Source organism: Bos javanicus, chromosome 22 (assembly GCF_032452875.1).
Source record: "Bos javanicus breed banteng chromosome 22, ARS-OSU_banteng_1.0, whole genome shotgun sequence".
NCBI classification, from domain to species: domain Eukaryota; kingdom Metazoa; phylum Chordata; class Mammalia; order Artiodactyla; family Bovidae; genus Bos; species Bos javanicus.
Genome location: NC_083889.1, coordinates 52,970,465 through 52,988,420, shown reverse-complemented (window position 1 = coordinate 52,988,420; position 17,956 = coordinate 52,970,465). Strand labels below are relative to the sequence as shown.

The following is a 17,956-nucleotide window of genomic DNA, read 5'->3' as shown; positions in this document are numbered from 1 at the left end:
TGGAAAGATTAATACCTGTTTTCTCTAATCCATTCTTACATTTTTATAATAGTACTATAACAGAATTATGAACAAATGAATAAAATACAAGAAAGTTTTCTGCAAGAGGAAAATTATACAACCCAAAGATAAATTTTGACAAATAAATGGTTCTGGTATTTCAGTTTCATGTTTAATATAAATTTCTAATTTATTTTATAACATTTCAGGATTCAGGATTAAGGATGGACAAACACATGAGAGGTAACTGTATAGAAATTTTCTTATTTTAACTGGAAAAATTTTACTTTGCCAATAAATGGTATTTTTCATTAATGTCATGAGATACCTGAATATCTGAATGTGACTTATCATCTTCAGATACCCACTAACAAGGGAGCAATAAGCTCACATGTATGATACTTTCTGAGAGTGACTGAGGGAACCTGTCCCCAAGTGCTTGTCTTCAGAGTCACGGGGCCAGGGCTACATCCTCCCTAAATCCACATGCACGACATCTTTCATTCAGGTCTGTACCCAGCTTATCAAAAAAAAAGAGAACTGGAAAAATTAAGAGATAACTTGTGGGCACCCACGCTCAGAAAAGGAAAAAAAAGAAAAGAGGCAGCAAAAAGGAACAAAGACTAATTGATGCCTTTCCTTGAGTCTATGTTTCTGACAGGAGGAAGGGGTTCTAAGGCTTCTGGAACACTTTGGAAACAGCCACTGGGGAAAACACGTCACCCTTTCCTGAGCTACTGTGACTGCCCCGTTCCTCTGTATCATTTAGTTATGCAAAACCAAAACTAAATGCATCTACTTACTAATCTGCCTGGTGTTACTAGTGGTAAAGAATCAGCCTGCCAATGGAAATGTAAGGGATGTGGGTTCGATCCCTGGGTTAGGAAGATCCTCTGGAAGAGGGCATGGCAACCCACTCTAGTATTCTTGCCTGGAGAATCCCCATGGGCTGAGGAGCCTGGAGGGCTACAGTACGTAGGGTCGCAAAGGATCGGACACGACTGAAGCGACTTGGCATACACACACTAATCTGTCATTTTGTTTTTTCCTTTTGTGATATTTTACAGGTATACTTTGATTTATATAACAGATGACTTTTTTAGAAGTTAAATTTAAATGGATTTTGACATGGAAACTTCTGTTCTATTAATTAAAATACTATTTTATCAATATCATTTCATTACAATCCCACATAAAGTTAGTAATGCAACCTTCACATCTGGCATGTTTCCCGGCTTTTCTGTCACATGGTTGAGGATGTATTAAGCAGGCTAATACACTAGGAAATTTTGATTATTTAACGAAAGGAAATGTATCTCTCTCTTTTTCTTTTTTGGTAAATAGAAAATAATTTACAAAGTAACCTGCCCCTAACCAATCAAGTTTTCTTTAGTTTGGCTTACAGCAATAAATGTGTTGCATGAGTGACTGGAATTTCATACACTCATTTTAAATAATATTACATATGAATAACCTACCTCTTTCTTTAAGATCTTCAATATAGGCTTTCATAAATTCTTTATCAAAATGTTGGCGATCTCGTTCACTCTCCATCATTTCATCACCATCTTGACACTGGGTATTCTCAAGAGGATTGTCCTTAAGACTTACAAATCTGTTCAAGAGAATATGGAAAATACAAGAATATGGAAAATACCACCACTTTCAGCTGTGCACTTGTAATTGTGCAAAAACCTCAGAAGTCAACCTTTGTGGCACTAAATCCCAATTTCTCACTTCTTCTTGGAAGTCACAGATGACCACATAATAGTGTCACCGGTAGGATTTCACCGTGCAGAAAGCCAGTAGGATTACTGGATTCCGTTTATACCAGACTGTGCAGAGGCTTGTTGGGAAGATGAGAGGTACTTAGCCACAGACAGAGGACAGTGGGCATGAGGTGAACAATAACACTTAACCTCTCCATCAAATATGATGCCTTACTATGTTTGATATTACTCCCAGTTAGTGACAGCGAACTCTTAAAATGTTGTGGCTATGTTGAAAAGGGCTCAGATGAAATCCCCATCAAAGAAATATTTAAAATATGGACTACTGTGACAAAAAAAAAAAAAGCTAAAGGAGACAAGCCAAAATGGCATTTGACCTAATTTCTTCACAATTTTGAAAGATCTTTTGATATGAAAGATTCTACAAATATATCTATTCAAAATAGGAAATCTTTCAGTCTTTGGTTGCAATTGTAGGCCCTACTAAGTCTTGGGGAATTTAGTCTACTTGCTTTGGTTTGTAGAAGAGATGTTACATACCTATAGTACGAATATACGTATATGTGTATATTATGATATCAGCCACATAGCTGTTAGCTTTATATATATATATACATATATATATATATACCCCAGTTAATTTTCCTTTTAACTTTATTTAATAGCTAAATATGGGGAAAGCAAAAAGGCTTTACTTCTTATGTACATAGATCCATTTAACTTTTCATTTGCAATTTCTTTCATTGACTTTTTATCACTTTTTTTAATCCAAAAATACGACATATACCTATATTTTATCATCTTTCATTTTTTATCAAAGTAATCACTGTACGTATCTTAACATTTGAGTAGCACAATGATACTTTTTATGTAAAGCAGCCCTGCCCCTTCGCTCCTCTCCCATCTCAAAGAAATTTGTCATTGGTCCGTCACTGTTTTTACTGAATCTATTTGAAATTATCTTTTACCATGGAAAAATACTTGAATGTTGTTCAATCAGGTGAAGGTATTCCTCCCCTTATCTTCAACTCCCTCTATTTCCCTAACCTTCCTCCCTCCCAATTTTTACCTATACTTTTATTTTTTCAACATTTTATTATGAAACTTTTTCAAACATTCAGCAAAGTTGGAAAATGTTACAATGAACACCCCTGTACCCACTCCTAGGTTCCACATTAAACACTTTACTGTACTTGCTTTATCACATCCCCATCCACTGATTTACCCACTCCTCTAGCCACCCATCAAGCCACCTGATTTTTTGAAGCCTTTCAAAGCACATCACAGACATTGTGTAGTTTTACACTGTTAACGTCAATACCATCCACGTTCCGATCTGTAACCACATTTAACTTTTCTATCTTGTTTGCAGTTTGATTCTAGAATTGAAAACCAGTTTATAATATTTGTGTGTTTGTGACAATTATCTGGTAAGTCTTACAGATACCTTTGTATTTTGAAAATGAGACAGCAAAATGTTGTCTGGACATCTTTATATGCAGACAGCGTTTGCCCGGTGGACAGCCCCGCTGTGGCTGACCACTCAGGGAGCAAATCAGTCTCCTGGGGAATCTCCAAACACAAAAGTCCAGGGTCATTCCCTCGGGGCCTCCCTAAAGCAAACCTCACACTTTGGATCAGTGGGCTAGACTCTTGGTGCTGAGTGACCTGCCCAATGAAATCAAGGAGATCTGGAAGGCCGGGTTCACCCGTTTGTATGAAGCTTTCCTCTTGCTCCTTCTGTTTTTAGCACCATGGCTCAGTCTACACCTTCCATACCTGAAATCCGACTACCACGCATCTTTGGAGTCCTCCAGGATATGGCTCATCTCTCGGTTTGCCCTCTGAGCTTCAGCCTATTTCATCCTATTTCCATCAGTCACCAGTGTGCCTCTGCTGAGTATCTCCCAGAAATGTGTTGGGACCTCTCATTCTGTGAGGGCCTTAACTGCTTCTTTCATCGTTGTGGGTCTATACATTTTTTTCCCCTCATCTTAATGGGGTCTCAAGATTGACAGGGGTTAAGTACATCATCATGTATCTATTGTTGTTATCATCATTAACCTGGCAATTCTCATTCATTTTATAGCCTCCTTCCCATATTTAATTTGTGGCTTAATCCAGATTCCTTTTTATATGTTACTTATGACTTTATATGTATTTATCTATGTGTGTGTGTGTGTATTCGTGCCCTGGGCACATATCCCTCTGTGCCTTCAGCCAGCAGGTAGCATTTATCCAGAAATCCTTTGAGCTATACCTCCCCAAGACATTGGCCAAAGACTTCAAAATTCCATATGAAAGCGCCAGAATTTCTTGTTCTCCGAGTAGGAGAACCATTGAACATGGTTCCTGAGACGGAGGCCCAGGCTCCAGGGGCTCCTCGCTCTTACCTTGTGTCTGAATGGGTCTCTACTGGGCCGTCTACTCACTTTAAAGGAGTGGAGGAGTCACAGAGGGCTGTTGGGAGCTCCACCAAGTGGTCCCCGCTGACGACTAACAAGGTGAGCTTCTTAAGGTTAAGCAAGGCATAAGGAAGGTAGGTGAGCTTGTTCTTGTACAGGAGAAAGGTCTGCAGTCCTTCTAGCCTAAGAAGACGTGAAAGGGATTAGAACTCAAGGACTTAGCCTCACAGCCAAGAAAAGTGAACTACAGATAAATTCTAGTAGGAAATCCCTATTTAGTTTATTTTTTATATATGACCCTTATAAGAATAAACTGGCTACACGATTTAAATAAAGTCATACCGGGTGACACGATTTGGGTTTTTTGTTTTTTAAGTTTTTACTGAATTAATTGGCAATGGAAGATACAGATATAGCAGCAGGATAAGCAAATTACACAATATACAGTAGGCCATGATGGAACTTATAAAATCAGTGTATCTGCCGTTCTATCTAGTATCTACTCTGTTCCCACAGGTAGATATGGGAAAGAAATCATATTAGAGCTGCAGTGAGAATAAACAAATTTTGGTAACGTATTTCCTCTTGTGAGAACACAGTTACTATTCTCTCATCATACTTTAAATAAACCTGCAGAGTGAGAAGGAAATGAGCAAAATATGGTCCAAATATGTTATTCTCTGTTTTCCATTGTCTTCTAGCTCAATGCCTGCCTCTCTAGCTTTTTATTTCACTCATCTGCAAAATTTTGACTGATCCCACAAAATATTTCACAAAGTTCCCCTTGTGTTTCAAACTAAAACAATTCCCACTTAGTCTCATAAACCAGGAAAGAATCCATATACATCACATGTCCCAGGAGTAGAGAAAGGTCATGAGATGGCATTCAGGACCAAGCCATTTTCAGTTCCTGTGTCCCAACAGCTTACTATTCTACTTTGTGATGAACACTATGGAAGCCCGGAGGCCACAAAGTTTGTTTCATTCACACTTGAACTCAGCCCACTTCCTGGGCCTGCCGTACAGAAGCCTAGTAATATTGGCTGATTGAATAAATGAATGAATCTATCGTACATGACTCTGTACAGTAGTTATTTTTTAAAAAATGAAATAGCTGCAAGGAGAGAATTTGAAAACCTTACTAAGCATATCAATTTTGTTTGAAACATTATGTATAATAAAGCAATAAATGAAACTGATAAAAATTATCCTGATAGCCTATATAGAATGAAATGTTTCTATTCCATACATAATGAATTTACTTTTCCACTCCTGGGGAGTAAGGGAAAGCTAAGCTTCCATTCTACTGAGGACTAACGTAGAACAAAGATGTGTTCAAATTGTGTGTATATATATACACACACACACATACGTATATATATGCATATATATATTGCATTTAAACTGTGTATATATACATATGTATATATATATATACAGTTGACCCTTGAACAACATAGGTCTGAACTTCGTGAGTCCACTCATATGCAGATATTTTTCAATGGTAAATATTACAGTATTGCATGGGTCTGTGGTTGGTTGAATCTGCAGATGCAGAGGAACCCTTGGTACAGAGACCAACAAGAAATTATATGCAGATTAAGTCCCTCATTGTTCAAGGGTCAGCTGTACATGTATCTGTATGATGTAGACTGACAACTGTCTTATTCTATAAAGAACCAAACTAATTTCTCAGAACCAAGAAACTCTGGAAAATTAGTTGATCTTGGAAAACACTCATGTGTCGGGCATGTTTGAAATGTTAGCGACTAGTTCATGTCCTGCACCTTCAGAATGCAAGTAGCTACCTGTCTATGTCTTGTGGCAGGTCACTCAGGTTATTGTTGCTGATATCCAACCACTTCAAATTAGACATCCGCAGGACGCAGATCGGGACGCTGGCAAACTTGTTTGCTGAGATATCTACGAATGAAACTTGCTTCAAATTACTTAACTAGGAAGGAATAACAAAATATTCTAATTACTTTTTAATTTTTTAATTTATTGGGGTAGCATTGATTTATTACAATGTTGTGTCTAATTAGTTTTTAACAGTGAGAATTAAGTTCAACTAATAATTTTTAGATTGACGTCTCTTACCAAAGGCATTTATGTGAACATATGCAAAACAGATAAATACAGTATATATTCTGAACACCTGTTGTGTGTTGTTCACTGTGCTACCTTCTAGGGGTAATAAGACGAATAGCTCACAGTGGCTGCCCTTGAGGTGTTTATATTTTCATAAATGAGCAAGGCTAATTTATGTAGTAAGAACTAGTGTGAAGAAGTTTCCAATTTGCAACACTCAGTAACAGAGAAAGGAGTGAGGCGAGAGTCAGGGGTCAGGAAAGAGTCACAGAGAATGGAGTGTTTGAATTGGGTCCTGAGGTTCCTTGACAGGTGGAAAGGTTGGGGAGGACACTCAGGCGGGGAACAGCACATGCAAAGCCAGAGAAGACAGAAAGTGTAAGCCTCAAAGAGTAGTATGACCTAGCGAAGCCTGTTTTAATGGGTTCTGGCAAGTCTTCAGGAGACTCACACTTGAATTGGTAAAGAGACACGGCAAATGATCAGAAATCTCCACTGTTATTCGGAAGGGCATGCCCAACAGGACTTACTCATGGAGTGGACATGGGGCACGGGAGCAAGAGAGGTCAAAGGTGAGTTGGCTTGCTGCCAGCCTGCACATCTGGGAGAGGACTGGGCCTCTCTGTAAACATGGGAGCACTGGGGAACGAGAAGCTTGTGGGAAAATCTTGAGCCCTGGCTGTGCCCCTCACCAGGACCATCCCTCGGCATGTCCCGGGTCACACAGGTGCTAAGAGTGGAAGCAGACACTCCCTCTCACCCAGAAGTTTCCAGGAAAGAAGAAGAATACGCCTTCCGGGACTAGACAGAGTCAGTGGCCAGGGCCTTGTCAGAGCCTCACCAGCGACACTATTTTTAGCCTATTCATTAGCAGCAGGATTTGTGAGATCCTTATTGCTCTTCAAGCACAAGAAGCTTGTTGAGTTTTATTTAACAACAAAAACTGTTGACTTTCATCTGTTTCATTTTATCAGAAAATAATTTAAAATCATTTCCCCAATGAATACAGGCAAAAAAGAAACAAATGGATATTTTTTAATTAATGGACTTCTCGAATCATATCTATGGGCTATTTTACTTATCTGCATTTAAATTTTTAAAAATTTTATCCACTTTATTTATTTCCAATTGTTTCCAATTTTTTTCTACATTATGGGTAAACAAGTTGGGATCTGCATTATGGACATCAGGCATCACATATTAAATAGACATTAGATAAAAATACCTTGCATGAAAATAGGATTTATTTTGCCTAGTTTTCTTTTGATAGCGGCTCTGAAATTAAATTTGAGTTGTAGCCAAGTGTAAGCACATTTCTAAAGACTTTATATTAGCTGGTTTAGGATGATTAAAATGTCATGAAAATGTGACTTAAGTAAAGATGGATTTTATCTTCTAAAACTTGTTCCCATATTACAGACCATTCCGTGTCACAAACCAAGTAAAAGTAAATCACCATGCAAAAATGTTTCTTTCTTACTTCAAAAGGGAGCTCGGTTAATTCTAGATTTCCAGAACAATCCAGTTTCTCTAGATTTTCACAGTCTCCCAGTTCTGGAGGAATGCTCTTCAGATGGTTGAAACTCACGTTGAGTTCCTTGAGGTTCTTCAAACAACCTGTTATCAGAAGAAAAAATCAACAGGCATGGTGCAGGTTCATTAAGGTCTTTTAAGGACAAAAAGCAAAACAAAGATGTAAAACATTTGTATAAATGATGGTGGCAAAGGCATGAAACATGATTTTGTGTTTGTTTTCTAAGCACTCTGATTAAATGTCTGCTCATCTTTTATCTTAAGCATTTTGGTCATAGATCAGAGCATTTTTTGCTTATTTTTTATCTGTTTAATCCTTTGTGAAACTATAGGCAAGGGGGATGTGGGGGATTTTTCCTCCACATAGACTGAGTCAGGGCCCAAAACCTGCAAACCTCTCTAAAATTGTATGATGAATGAAGTAACAGGCAATGGCTTTGAAGTGGTCCAGTTCCTAGGGGCAGACTCTGATGGGAGGCAAGCTAAGTACTAAAATACACCCAAAGCTCAATGTACATGGTAAATGACTTCAACAAGAAGACTGTTCATAGGCTGCATAGAATTCATTTATCTTTCGCTTCATATTTGCATTTATTAATTATGACATATTGTGCTTCCTAAATAATATGTGTGCTTTTAAAAAGCCTAAATCCCTTTCACAGGCAGAAAGCGAACACACTAAGAATATTAGGCAATAACAGATTGATGGAGAAACACCACATCCCACTTCTGACCAGTTTCAAATCAGAAACCAGTACAAGAGTAAATATATTTAATATTCCAAAAATCATGTCACACATGATCTAAAGCATTACTTTAACATTCTTAATCTAAGTTTAAAAGTTAGAAAACCAAAAGTATTGTTTATTTTTGCAGAGCAGGCACTCAAAATACAAATTTTCTTGCCATTTTATAAATGAGAAAGGGAAACAAAGAAAGACAGTATATTGGCGGTAGAGCCACTTCTGAGTCAATTTTTGTGGTCTCACTGTTAGAAGATGATGATGATGTTGTGAAAATCAGTGGCCCCTCTAACTTACCCACCTGGTATACACTGCAACTGCAACCTTATAGTCAGGTATTGGTGTCAAAATAGCAGGATGGATTTGGGGGCTAATATAAAATAACAAAAGATTGTTTCTCTTATGGGGAGGGCTGGGGAGCGTGTGATCAGACTAACGCTCTCCATAGGCCCAGCTTCTGTAAGACAGGGTCACACTGCACAAACCTTCTTCAGTTTAAATAAGGAAAGTTAAGATTGGCACAGATAGTGTGAATGTTCTAAGCTATCTAGTCTCCAGATTCAGGAAAGTAAATGTGTCTATTAAAGAGTTACCTGATCTGGTTGGTGGAGGCCTTTGCTCCAGTACATTAAGGACACATTTATACCAACCGTACATGCATTTATTACAAGGGGATGCAAAGAGAAGATGAGGTAATGGGAGAGAAAACTGTATACAAGTTCCTTCTAGCTGGTGCAGACAAAAAGTAGCAGCTTTGGCAAGTCTACCTCAGATATAACATTTTAATAATTTACAGACATAAAGAAATTGTATGCGTATGTATTCACATTGTTGTTCTCCTTGCCACATTTTCATGATGTCTGATCTCATTATACAAACACTACTTTTCCTCTCTCAACAAATAAGAACTTGGCATTATTCATCTGAGATGAACTCAGTAGTCCCCATCAGAGATAGCAAACAGCATTGTCATCAAGCACCATGAGCCTGAAGATCCGGGAAAAATCAGTTTTTCAGTGTGACAAGGGTCCCAAGTCACAAAAACCAAAATAAAACCTTTAAGGCACTGCTATGGTCTGAAAATTCATACGTTGAAATCCTAATGCCCAAAAGTGATGTTATTATTAGTAGGTGGGGTCTTTGGGAGCTAATTATGGTTGGGTAAGATCATGAGGGTGGAGCTCCATGAGGGATCCATGGTCTTGTAGAAAAGATCCCACAGAGCTCCCTGGCCCCTTCGACCACGTGAGGATGCAGGAAGAAGTGTGCAACCCAGAAAAAGGCCCTCCGTCCACCATGCTGGCACTCCGATCTGACTCCAGAACTGTGAGCAAAAAAATTATTTTATTTAAAAACCACCCAGTCTGTTTTTTTTTTATAGCAGTCTGAATGATCTAAGACAGGCATCATAGCTCCAGCATATTATATTTCTAAATAGCTAATGAGTCTATCCTTTCCTGCAATGTTCCAGGATCTTTTCCAACTGAAATGAAATCTCCCTACTTATATAGCCCATTCTCCCAGGGCCCTCAGACCTAATTGCCAGTGAGCAAAATATAATCTAATTGGGGTACAATTTGTTGTCCAGAGGCTTCTAGCTTCTAGAGCCCAAAGAAAGCATTAAGGAATTTACATACTTTAAATTAGTTGAGTAAACAGTTTTAAACTACTTCAATAATTAGCTATTTTAAACCCATTTAATGATTATTCCTCAGAGTTAAGAGGACCACTAACTGTCATGCTTAATTTGTCAGAAATAATTGTCCTGATAATGAGAAACAGGATACCCCATTTGGTGACCACTTCCCCTCACCCACTCTGCTCAGCCAATGCTCAGTTATTCTCTAAAATAGCTCTGTAAGAGATCCAGTTCCACCTCCTTTACAACAGAGAGCCATTCAACATAAAAGAGCTTAAAAAAAAAAAAAAAAAACACACACAACTCTTCAGTCCTCTTTCTAGCCAATCACATTCTGTTGATTTTTTTTGTTTAATTTCTCTCTAGTGTGTAAGGAGTTATACCTACTCCACCAGGAAAAGACCATGTCTTGAATTAGCATATGTTTAGTTCTTTTCAGCACATTTGGAATGATTTGTCCTAAATGTCCACAATAGTTGTGCTTGAAAAGAAGATGTATTCCAAACACTCCAAGTTAATAACTCGACTAGCATCTAAGAAGCAAGCAAGCAACAGAAAATAACTCCCCAGAATAAAACAAGGGCCAGTTACATCACCTAAAGACCCTCTTTTTATTATTTGACCCTTACTTTTCTTATGAATGCCCTATGTAATGATAAAAATTTTATACTTATCCATCACAAGAATCTTCAAACTAGGGATACGATATATTTCTCAGCCACGTGAGGAGAATTTTTGTGACTCTGCCGAAGTCACAGGTGTATTTGGCTGAATTATATTCAGTTGACTTGAAATAGACTCAAAGTTACAAGGTGGATAAGATATTTATGTATGACTTATATCCAGTAGAGAATGTGTAAAGTTTCTGAGATTTCTTTCCCCTCCCCTCCCACAGTGTTTTTGACATGCAAAAACACTCAACTAGGGAATTTTAAAGGTGGCAAATATTATTTAAAAAGTCTGACCCCTTATCCTACAAAGGAGGATACTAAGATGCAAAAAAATGAAAGTATTTGCCCAAGTTACTCAGACTAGAATTGTGTCTTCAGAATCTTAGATCTAGTGTCCAATTACTTAGTTTAAATGTAAAATATTTAAAGAACAAGTTAAATAAAGCATACCATAATCATCACTCAGCCATTAGGGAGAATGAGGAAGGATAGGATATTCTGATATTGAAAAATAACATTTATGTAAAGATAACAATGATGAAGATGATGAGAGTGGGGAAGTGAAAGTCACTCAGTCAGTCGTGTCTGACTTTGTGACCCCATGGACTATAGAGTTCATGGAATTCTCTAGGCCAGAATACTGGAGTGGGTAGCCATTCACTTCTCCAGGGGATCTTCCCAATCCAGGGATCGAACTTAGGTGTCCTGCGTTGCAGGCAGATTCTTTACCAGCTGAGCCACCAGGGAAGCCCAATGATAGTGGTGGTGGCTAGCAATTGTTGAGGGTTGATCTGTTCTAAACGCTTTCTTTGTATTAACTATTTAATCTTTACAACAACCTTGTGAAGTAGATATTATTATTATCACCATTTTACAGATAGAGAAACTGAAAACCAGTGAGGGACCTGCCTAAGGTGACCTTTCAGTAAGTGAAAGACCCAATCAGCCTGACCCTAGAGTCCATCCCCATCTTCAAGGTATGATAAGGGAAAAGAAGGCTTAGGCTGAAGAACACAGTGTGAGCTCTTCTGTGGAAGTATGTTTAGTGTGCATATACGTTAACATAAGCATACATATAAATATATTTAATGGGCATATATTTTAACATATATTTATAAATATGGCTACAATGTAGAGCTCTAGAAGAACATTGGATATGTGTATAATTTTGATACCAGGAAATAATCCTTGCTGAGAGAGCTGACTTTACATTTTATGTCTTTCTAGAATGTTTAATTATTTCGCCCTGCTCATTACAGAGGTTTATGGGGATGATATGTCTCCAGAAAGACTTGAGTGTCTTGGAAGAATCATAATGACTATGTGCCCAGAACAGCCATGTGCTTCACGCACGAGAGAAAGAGAAGCAGTGACGATCATTATCATGGACTTCACTTACGGTGAAGTGAGTGAACAACAGAATGATTGAAAATAAAGAATCTGGACCAAAATAAAACCATAAGCTAAACTAAACTCATCAGTGGACTCTTATGTGGCAACAATATATTGTATCTTATATTTATAATAAATACATTATTGCATGTTTGTATTTCTAAAGCCAAAAGAAAAAAACCAAAAAGTTTCTAAACACAGCGCTGCTCACTCATGAGACTTGCCATTTCTAAGGAAGTGGCAGATGTCAGCACTGCTGAGTTACGCAGGGAGATCCTGGCATCACTACCCAGAGGGGACACTGTGAACCAGCAGCTCTGGAGAGACATGAAACAGCCCCAAACAGCGACGTCCTGGGGCAGCAGGAGAAGGAAGAGTTCTCCGTGTCCCCTGCTTCCCAGACAAGGGGCCTGAAGGTTCCAGCTAAGGAACATACCAATTTCAGCTGGAAGACGGGAGATCTGGTTTTTTGGCAGATCCAGAATCCTCATGGCTTGAAACAGTTCGATATACTTAGGAATGATCTGAATCAGAGTATTGCTGATGTGCCATTCTTTCAGATGCGTCTGCTCCTTCAAAGAATCTGGGAACTCCTAGAATAGAAGGGAACCCATCGGTCAGAACTAGCTCCTCCCTGTGTAGGAGTTCAGAGGCAGAAAGCAAGAAGCCAAGGAAAACATGCACTTGTTCCAAAACCCAGAGGAGAGGGAGCGTGGGTGAGAGCATTCGCCTAAACTGACTTAGCAAGCATGCATACATGCCAGCTCTGCAGCCATGCCAAAGAGAAAGCAAGATGCTGTGGCTGGCAGTAACTCCACAGTAGCAGATGAGCCCAATTTCAAAAGGGCTATGAATTCATATTATTAAAATCAAATGCTGTGTGGACACTGACAACCAGGCTCCCACCCCAAGCCACATACATATTATTTATTTACAACATACAGATTTAACATCGTCTAAAAATAAAATCTGGCCATGACTTGGATTTTAAAACGTGTGCTCCATCTCCCTTCCTCTGTACTACTGATAGCTGCTCTTTAAAATATCTGATAAAGACTTAATATTTGCTGTGCCAAATTTTTTTATGAGTCTAACAGGATAAGAGCCGAGAAGGACAGTGGGGAGACCTGGATGCTGAGCCACATCTCAAGGGCACGCCTTTTCTGGCCCTCACTTCTGAAGTGACAGAGAGCAACTCAGCTGTATCCAGGATCTTCCCTGCCTCAAGTGGTCTGGGATAAAATCGTAAAGGTGTTGAGAAATGCATTAGACCTTAGAGGGACTATTTGGCCAGCTGGAGATTTCAGTTCATGGGCTTACGAGCGCCTACTTCAACAAGGTGTGCTGAGCACTGCGGGACATGCGTGTCCCCTGACCTCACAGAGCTGACCACAGTGCACCATCAGCAAAGTGGGGCCGGAATGTACAGGGGAGAGGAGGGGTGGGGCAGAGGCAGCAATCAGAGTGTCCACAGTGACCCTTTGCTTGGTACCTGTACTTGGAACAGGCTTTAGGATCACTGCTCTTGGATATGTGGATTAAGCTTGTAACTTACAGAAGTCCTTTCATCTTTAACATGCTTTCAGATAACAGTACAAGAGAGGCAAAGTGGGCATGATTCAGGCCCATTTTAAAGAAGAAAACTGAGGGCTTCCCTGGTAGCTCAGTGTTAAAGAATCTGTCTGCCAATACAAGAGACAAGGGGATCGATCCCTGATCCAGGAAGATCCCACATGACGTGCAGCAACTAAGCCCACATACCACCACTATTGAGCCTGTGCTCTAGAGCCTGGAAGCCATAACTACTGAAGCCGTGCAGCCTGGAGCCCGCACTCTGCAACAAGAAAAGCCACTGCAATGAGAAGCCCACGTACCGCAATTAGAGAGCAGCCCCTGCTCACCGTAACTAGAAAAAAGCCCAAGTAGCAGTGAAGACGCAGCACAGCCAAAAATTAATTAATTATTAAAAATAAATAAAAGAGGAACGTTGAAATCCAAAGACATTTAAACAGGTTACTTAGGGTGCGTTCCAGCTACGTAGTTTCAGGAACTAGGACAAAATGAAATTGCAGGCCCCTTCTAAAAGTTATTAGGAATTTCAAGATGGAGATGGCAGAGCATTAAATCAAGCCCAGGGCCCTTCCGAGCATAGGGCCTTGAGTGACTGACCCCAGCACCCAGGCCTGGCAAATCCATCTCAGCACCTCCTCATCCTGATCCGAATGCCACCCACACCAGACCAGACGGTTTCCTTCTGCAGCTCAGACAAGACAGGAGCTGGGGCATCAGGGAGCTGATCCCTGGTCATAACAACACTCTCTTTCTTGAAGTTTCAATGGTCAAGTGCCTCATAAATAACTTCTCTCATATTGTTCTTCCAATAACAGCACGCTTGCAAAAGTTACAATGCCTTCTAAAATTATATCCATAACCATTTTTAATAACATGGGAAAAATCTTAAGATAGCACATTAAATAAAAATAAAAGGAACGGGGTGAAGATGGCAGGTTGAACACACACATATACTTTTGCTCTTCTCTATGAAAAAAGACAGTAAAAGAATTCCTTTTTGAAAGCATAAACCTTACAAGAGGGCAAAGAGAAAGAGAAGAGAGGCAGTAGCAACAAGGTCTTGGTAGCTAGAAAGCTGAAAGATGGTAACCCAGCACCCCCTGACCTGCTCAGTCTTAGGCCAGCAGCAGGAACAATAAGACACAACCTGAACTTCTTAGGGACCTAACAGAAGCAGAAGAGATTAAGAAGAGGTGGCAAGAATACACAGAAGAACTGTACAAAAAAGATCTTCATGACCTGGATAATCACAATGTTGTGATCACTCACCTAGTGCCACACATCCTGGAATGTGAAGTCAAGTGGGCCTTAGGAAGCATCACTACGAACAAAGCTAGTGGAGGTGGTGGAATTCCAGTTGAGCTATTCCAAATCCTCAAAGATGATGCTGTGAAAGTGCTGCACTCAGTATGCCAGAAAATATGGAAAACTCAGCAGTGGCCACAGGATTGGAAAAGGTCAGTTTTCATTCCAATCCCAAAGAAAGGCAATGCCAAAGAATGCTCAAACTACCGCACAATTGCACTCATCTCACACGCTAGTAAAGTAATGCTCAAAATTCTCCAAGCCAGGCTTCAGCAGTACATGAACCATGAACTTCCAGATGTTCAAGCTGGTTTTAGAAAAGGCAGAAGAACCAGAGATCAAATTGCCAACATCTGATGGATCACTGAAAAAGCAAGAGAGTTCCAGAAAAACATCTATTTCTGCTTTATTGACTACGCCAAAGCCTATTGTGTGGATCACAATAAACTGTAGAAAATTTTGAAAGAGATGGGAATACCAGACCACCTGACCTGCCTCTTGAGAAACCTGTATGCAGGTCAGGAAGCAACAGTTAGAACTGGACATGGAACAACAGACTGGTTCCAAATAGGAAAAGGAGTACATCAAGGCTGTATATTGTCACCCTGCTTATTTAACTTCTATGCAGAGTACATCATGAGAAACGCTGGGCTGGAGGAAGCACAGGCTGGAATCAAGATTGCCGGCAGAAATATCAATAACCTCAGATACACAGATGATACCACCCTTATGGCAGAAAGTAAAGAGGAACTCAAAAGCCTCTTGATGAAAGTGAAAGAGGAGAGTGAAAAGTTGGCTTAAAGCTCAACATTCAGAAAACGAAGATCATGGCATCTGGTCCCATCACTTCATGGGAAATAGATGGGGAAACAGTGGAAACAGTGTCAGACTTTATGTTTCTGGGCTCCAAAATCACTGCAGATGGTGACTGCAGCCATGAAATTAAAAGACGCTTACTCCTTGGAAGGAAAGTTATGACCAACCTAGATAGCATATTCAAAAGCAGAGACATTATTTTGCCAACAAAGGTCCGTCTAGTCAAGGCTATGGTTTTTCCAGTGGTCATGTATGGATGTGAGAGTTGGACTATAAAGTAAGCTGAGCGCCAAAGAATTGATGCTTTTGAACTGTGGTGTTGGAGAAGACTCTTGAGAGTCCCTTGGACTGCAAGGAGATCCAACCAGTCCATCCTAAAGGAAATCAGTCTTGAATATTCATTGGAAGGACTGATGTTGAAGCTGAAACTCCAATACTTTGGCCACCTCATGGGAAGAGTTGACTCATTGGAAAAGACTCTGATCCTGGGAGGGATTGGGGGCAGGAGAAGGGGGCGACAGAGGATGAGATGGCTGGATGGCATCACTGACTCAATGGACGTGAGTCTGAGTGAACTCCGGAAGTTGGTGATGGACAGGGAGGCCTGGCGTGCTGTGGTTCATGGGGACGCAAAGAGTCGGAGACGACTGAGCGACTGAACTGAACTGAACTCATCTTTTCACCAGATGCCCCAGAAAGTTAGAAAGTAGAAAAGCCAGGGATGTGCGGAGGGAGGAAGGCAGAGCAGAAAGAAGGAGGTCAGGTTCAAAGTCTAGGACCAGATCTCTGCCCCTATCCACATCACAGAGCTACTGTCCCTGTAGGAGACTGAGGCTTATCTACTGGAGGGGTTAACCGGAGTCCCTGGATTGGGGACCTTCAGGCACATCTCGGAGGGGAGGCAGAAACCATACGATGAGTGATGGATGCCAAGACTCCACCCCCAGCCCTCCTCTCTCCAGAGCACAGGCTGCCAGGCCTGTCCCTGCCTGCAGGATGAGAGAGTACTCTCTCCGTGGGCTCTCACCAGCTGCAGACAAATCATAAATATGTACTTCTGAGGCGGGGGTGGAGGGGAGCACACTGGTGATATGGGGGCTCCCTCAAAAAACAAAGCCCCTACCTGAAACACACTTGGACCTTCTAATCAGCTTCTCAGTGCTCCCGACATCCAGTGTCTCCAGAGCTCCCAGGCAGCCCCAAGATGCCAGATGCAAACACCCTAACATGCAAACCCCCTAAAACATGTAAACACCCTAAAAGAAAAAGGAGACCCTGAAAGATGGAAACTGCATCCAAAAAGCTATTGATAATCAAGATAGATAAGAAAGTCCCAAGAGGACTGCCCTGGTGGAGTAAAAGATAAGAATCCGCCTGCCAATGCAGCGGACTCGGGTTGGGTCCCTGGTCCAGGAGGATCCCGCATGCCGCAGAGCAGCTAAGCTGGTGCGCCACAACTGCTGAGCCTGTGTTCTAGAGTCTGGGAGCCAAACTACTGAAGCCTGCATGCCTAGAGCCCACGCTACACAAGAGAAGCCACCACAATGAGAAGTCTGCACACCACAACTAAAGAGTAGCCCTCGCAGCAACGAAGATCCGGTGCAACCAAAACCAAATAAATTTTAAAAATGTTAAGCCCCATGAAAACAGGAAAAAAAAACTTTTAAGTTATCTTAAATTTTATAATATATATAAAAGTAGAAAATAAAGCCACATCACAGGATGCATGCATTCACAAAACAGAGAGTTCTTGGAAATTGAAAACTTGACAGACAGTAGAAGTGAAATCTTCTATTGAAGACATGTTGAATAACGTTGGAGAAATCTTCCTGAAAGAACAGGGCCCAGGGCCTGGGTGCTTCCAGCTCACAAAGAATGATTAGCCCCCTAGTACCACCTCCAAATAGGTACCTTCAGTCACAGATCACAGCCCCACAGCCAGCTCTAAGGGACTCCAGGAGAGCTCTCCCCCGCCCAGTCCCCAAAGCCCCATAAGCTCCTCCGCCCTGTCCATCCCATGCTGGCCTCCTGCAGGGACCAGGCCTGCTGCCCAGAGTGA

At 40.6% G+C, this 17,956-nt stretch overlaps 1 protein-coding gene across 2 annotated transcripts in view; it reads right to left on the bottom strand.

Moving 5' to 3' along the window:
- Window positions 1-17,956, bottom strand: part of LRRC2 (leucine rich repeat containing 2) — a 47,614-nt gene that overhangs the window by 12,649 nt on the left and 17,009 nt on the right. For both annotated transcript variants that reach the window (XM_061397012.1, XM_061397011.1), the window contains 5 exons: window positions 12,641-12,797; window positions 7,707-7,843; window positions 5,944-6,089; window positions 4,163-4,318; window positions 1,479-1,615 (listed from right to left, as the gene is read on the bottom strand). In XM_061397012.1, coding sequence (XP_061252996.1) covers window positions 1,479-1,615; window positions 4,163-4,318; window positions 5,944-6,089; window positions 7,707-7,843; window positions 12,641-12,797 — 733 coding nt within the window. The remainder of the gene's footprint in view (window positions 1-1,478; window positions 1,616-4,162; window positions 4,319-5,943; window positions 6,090-7,706; window positions 7,844-12,640; window positions 12,798-17,956) is intronic.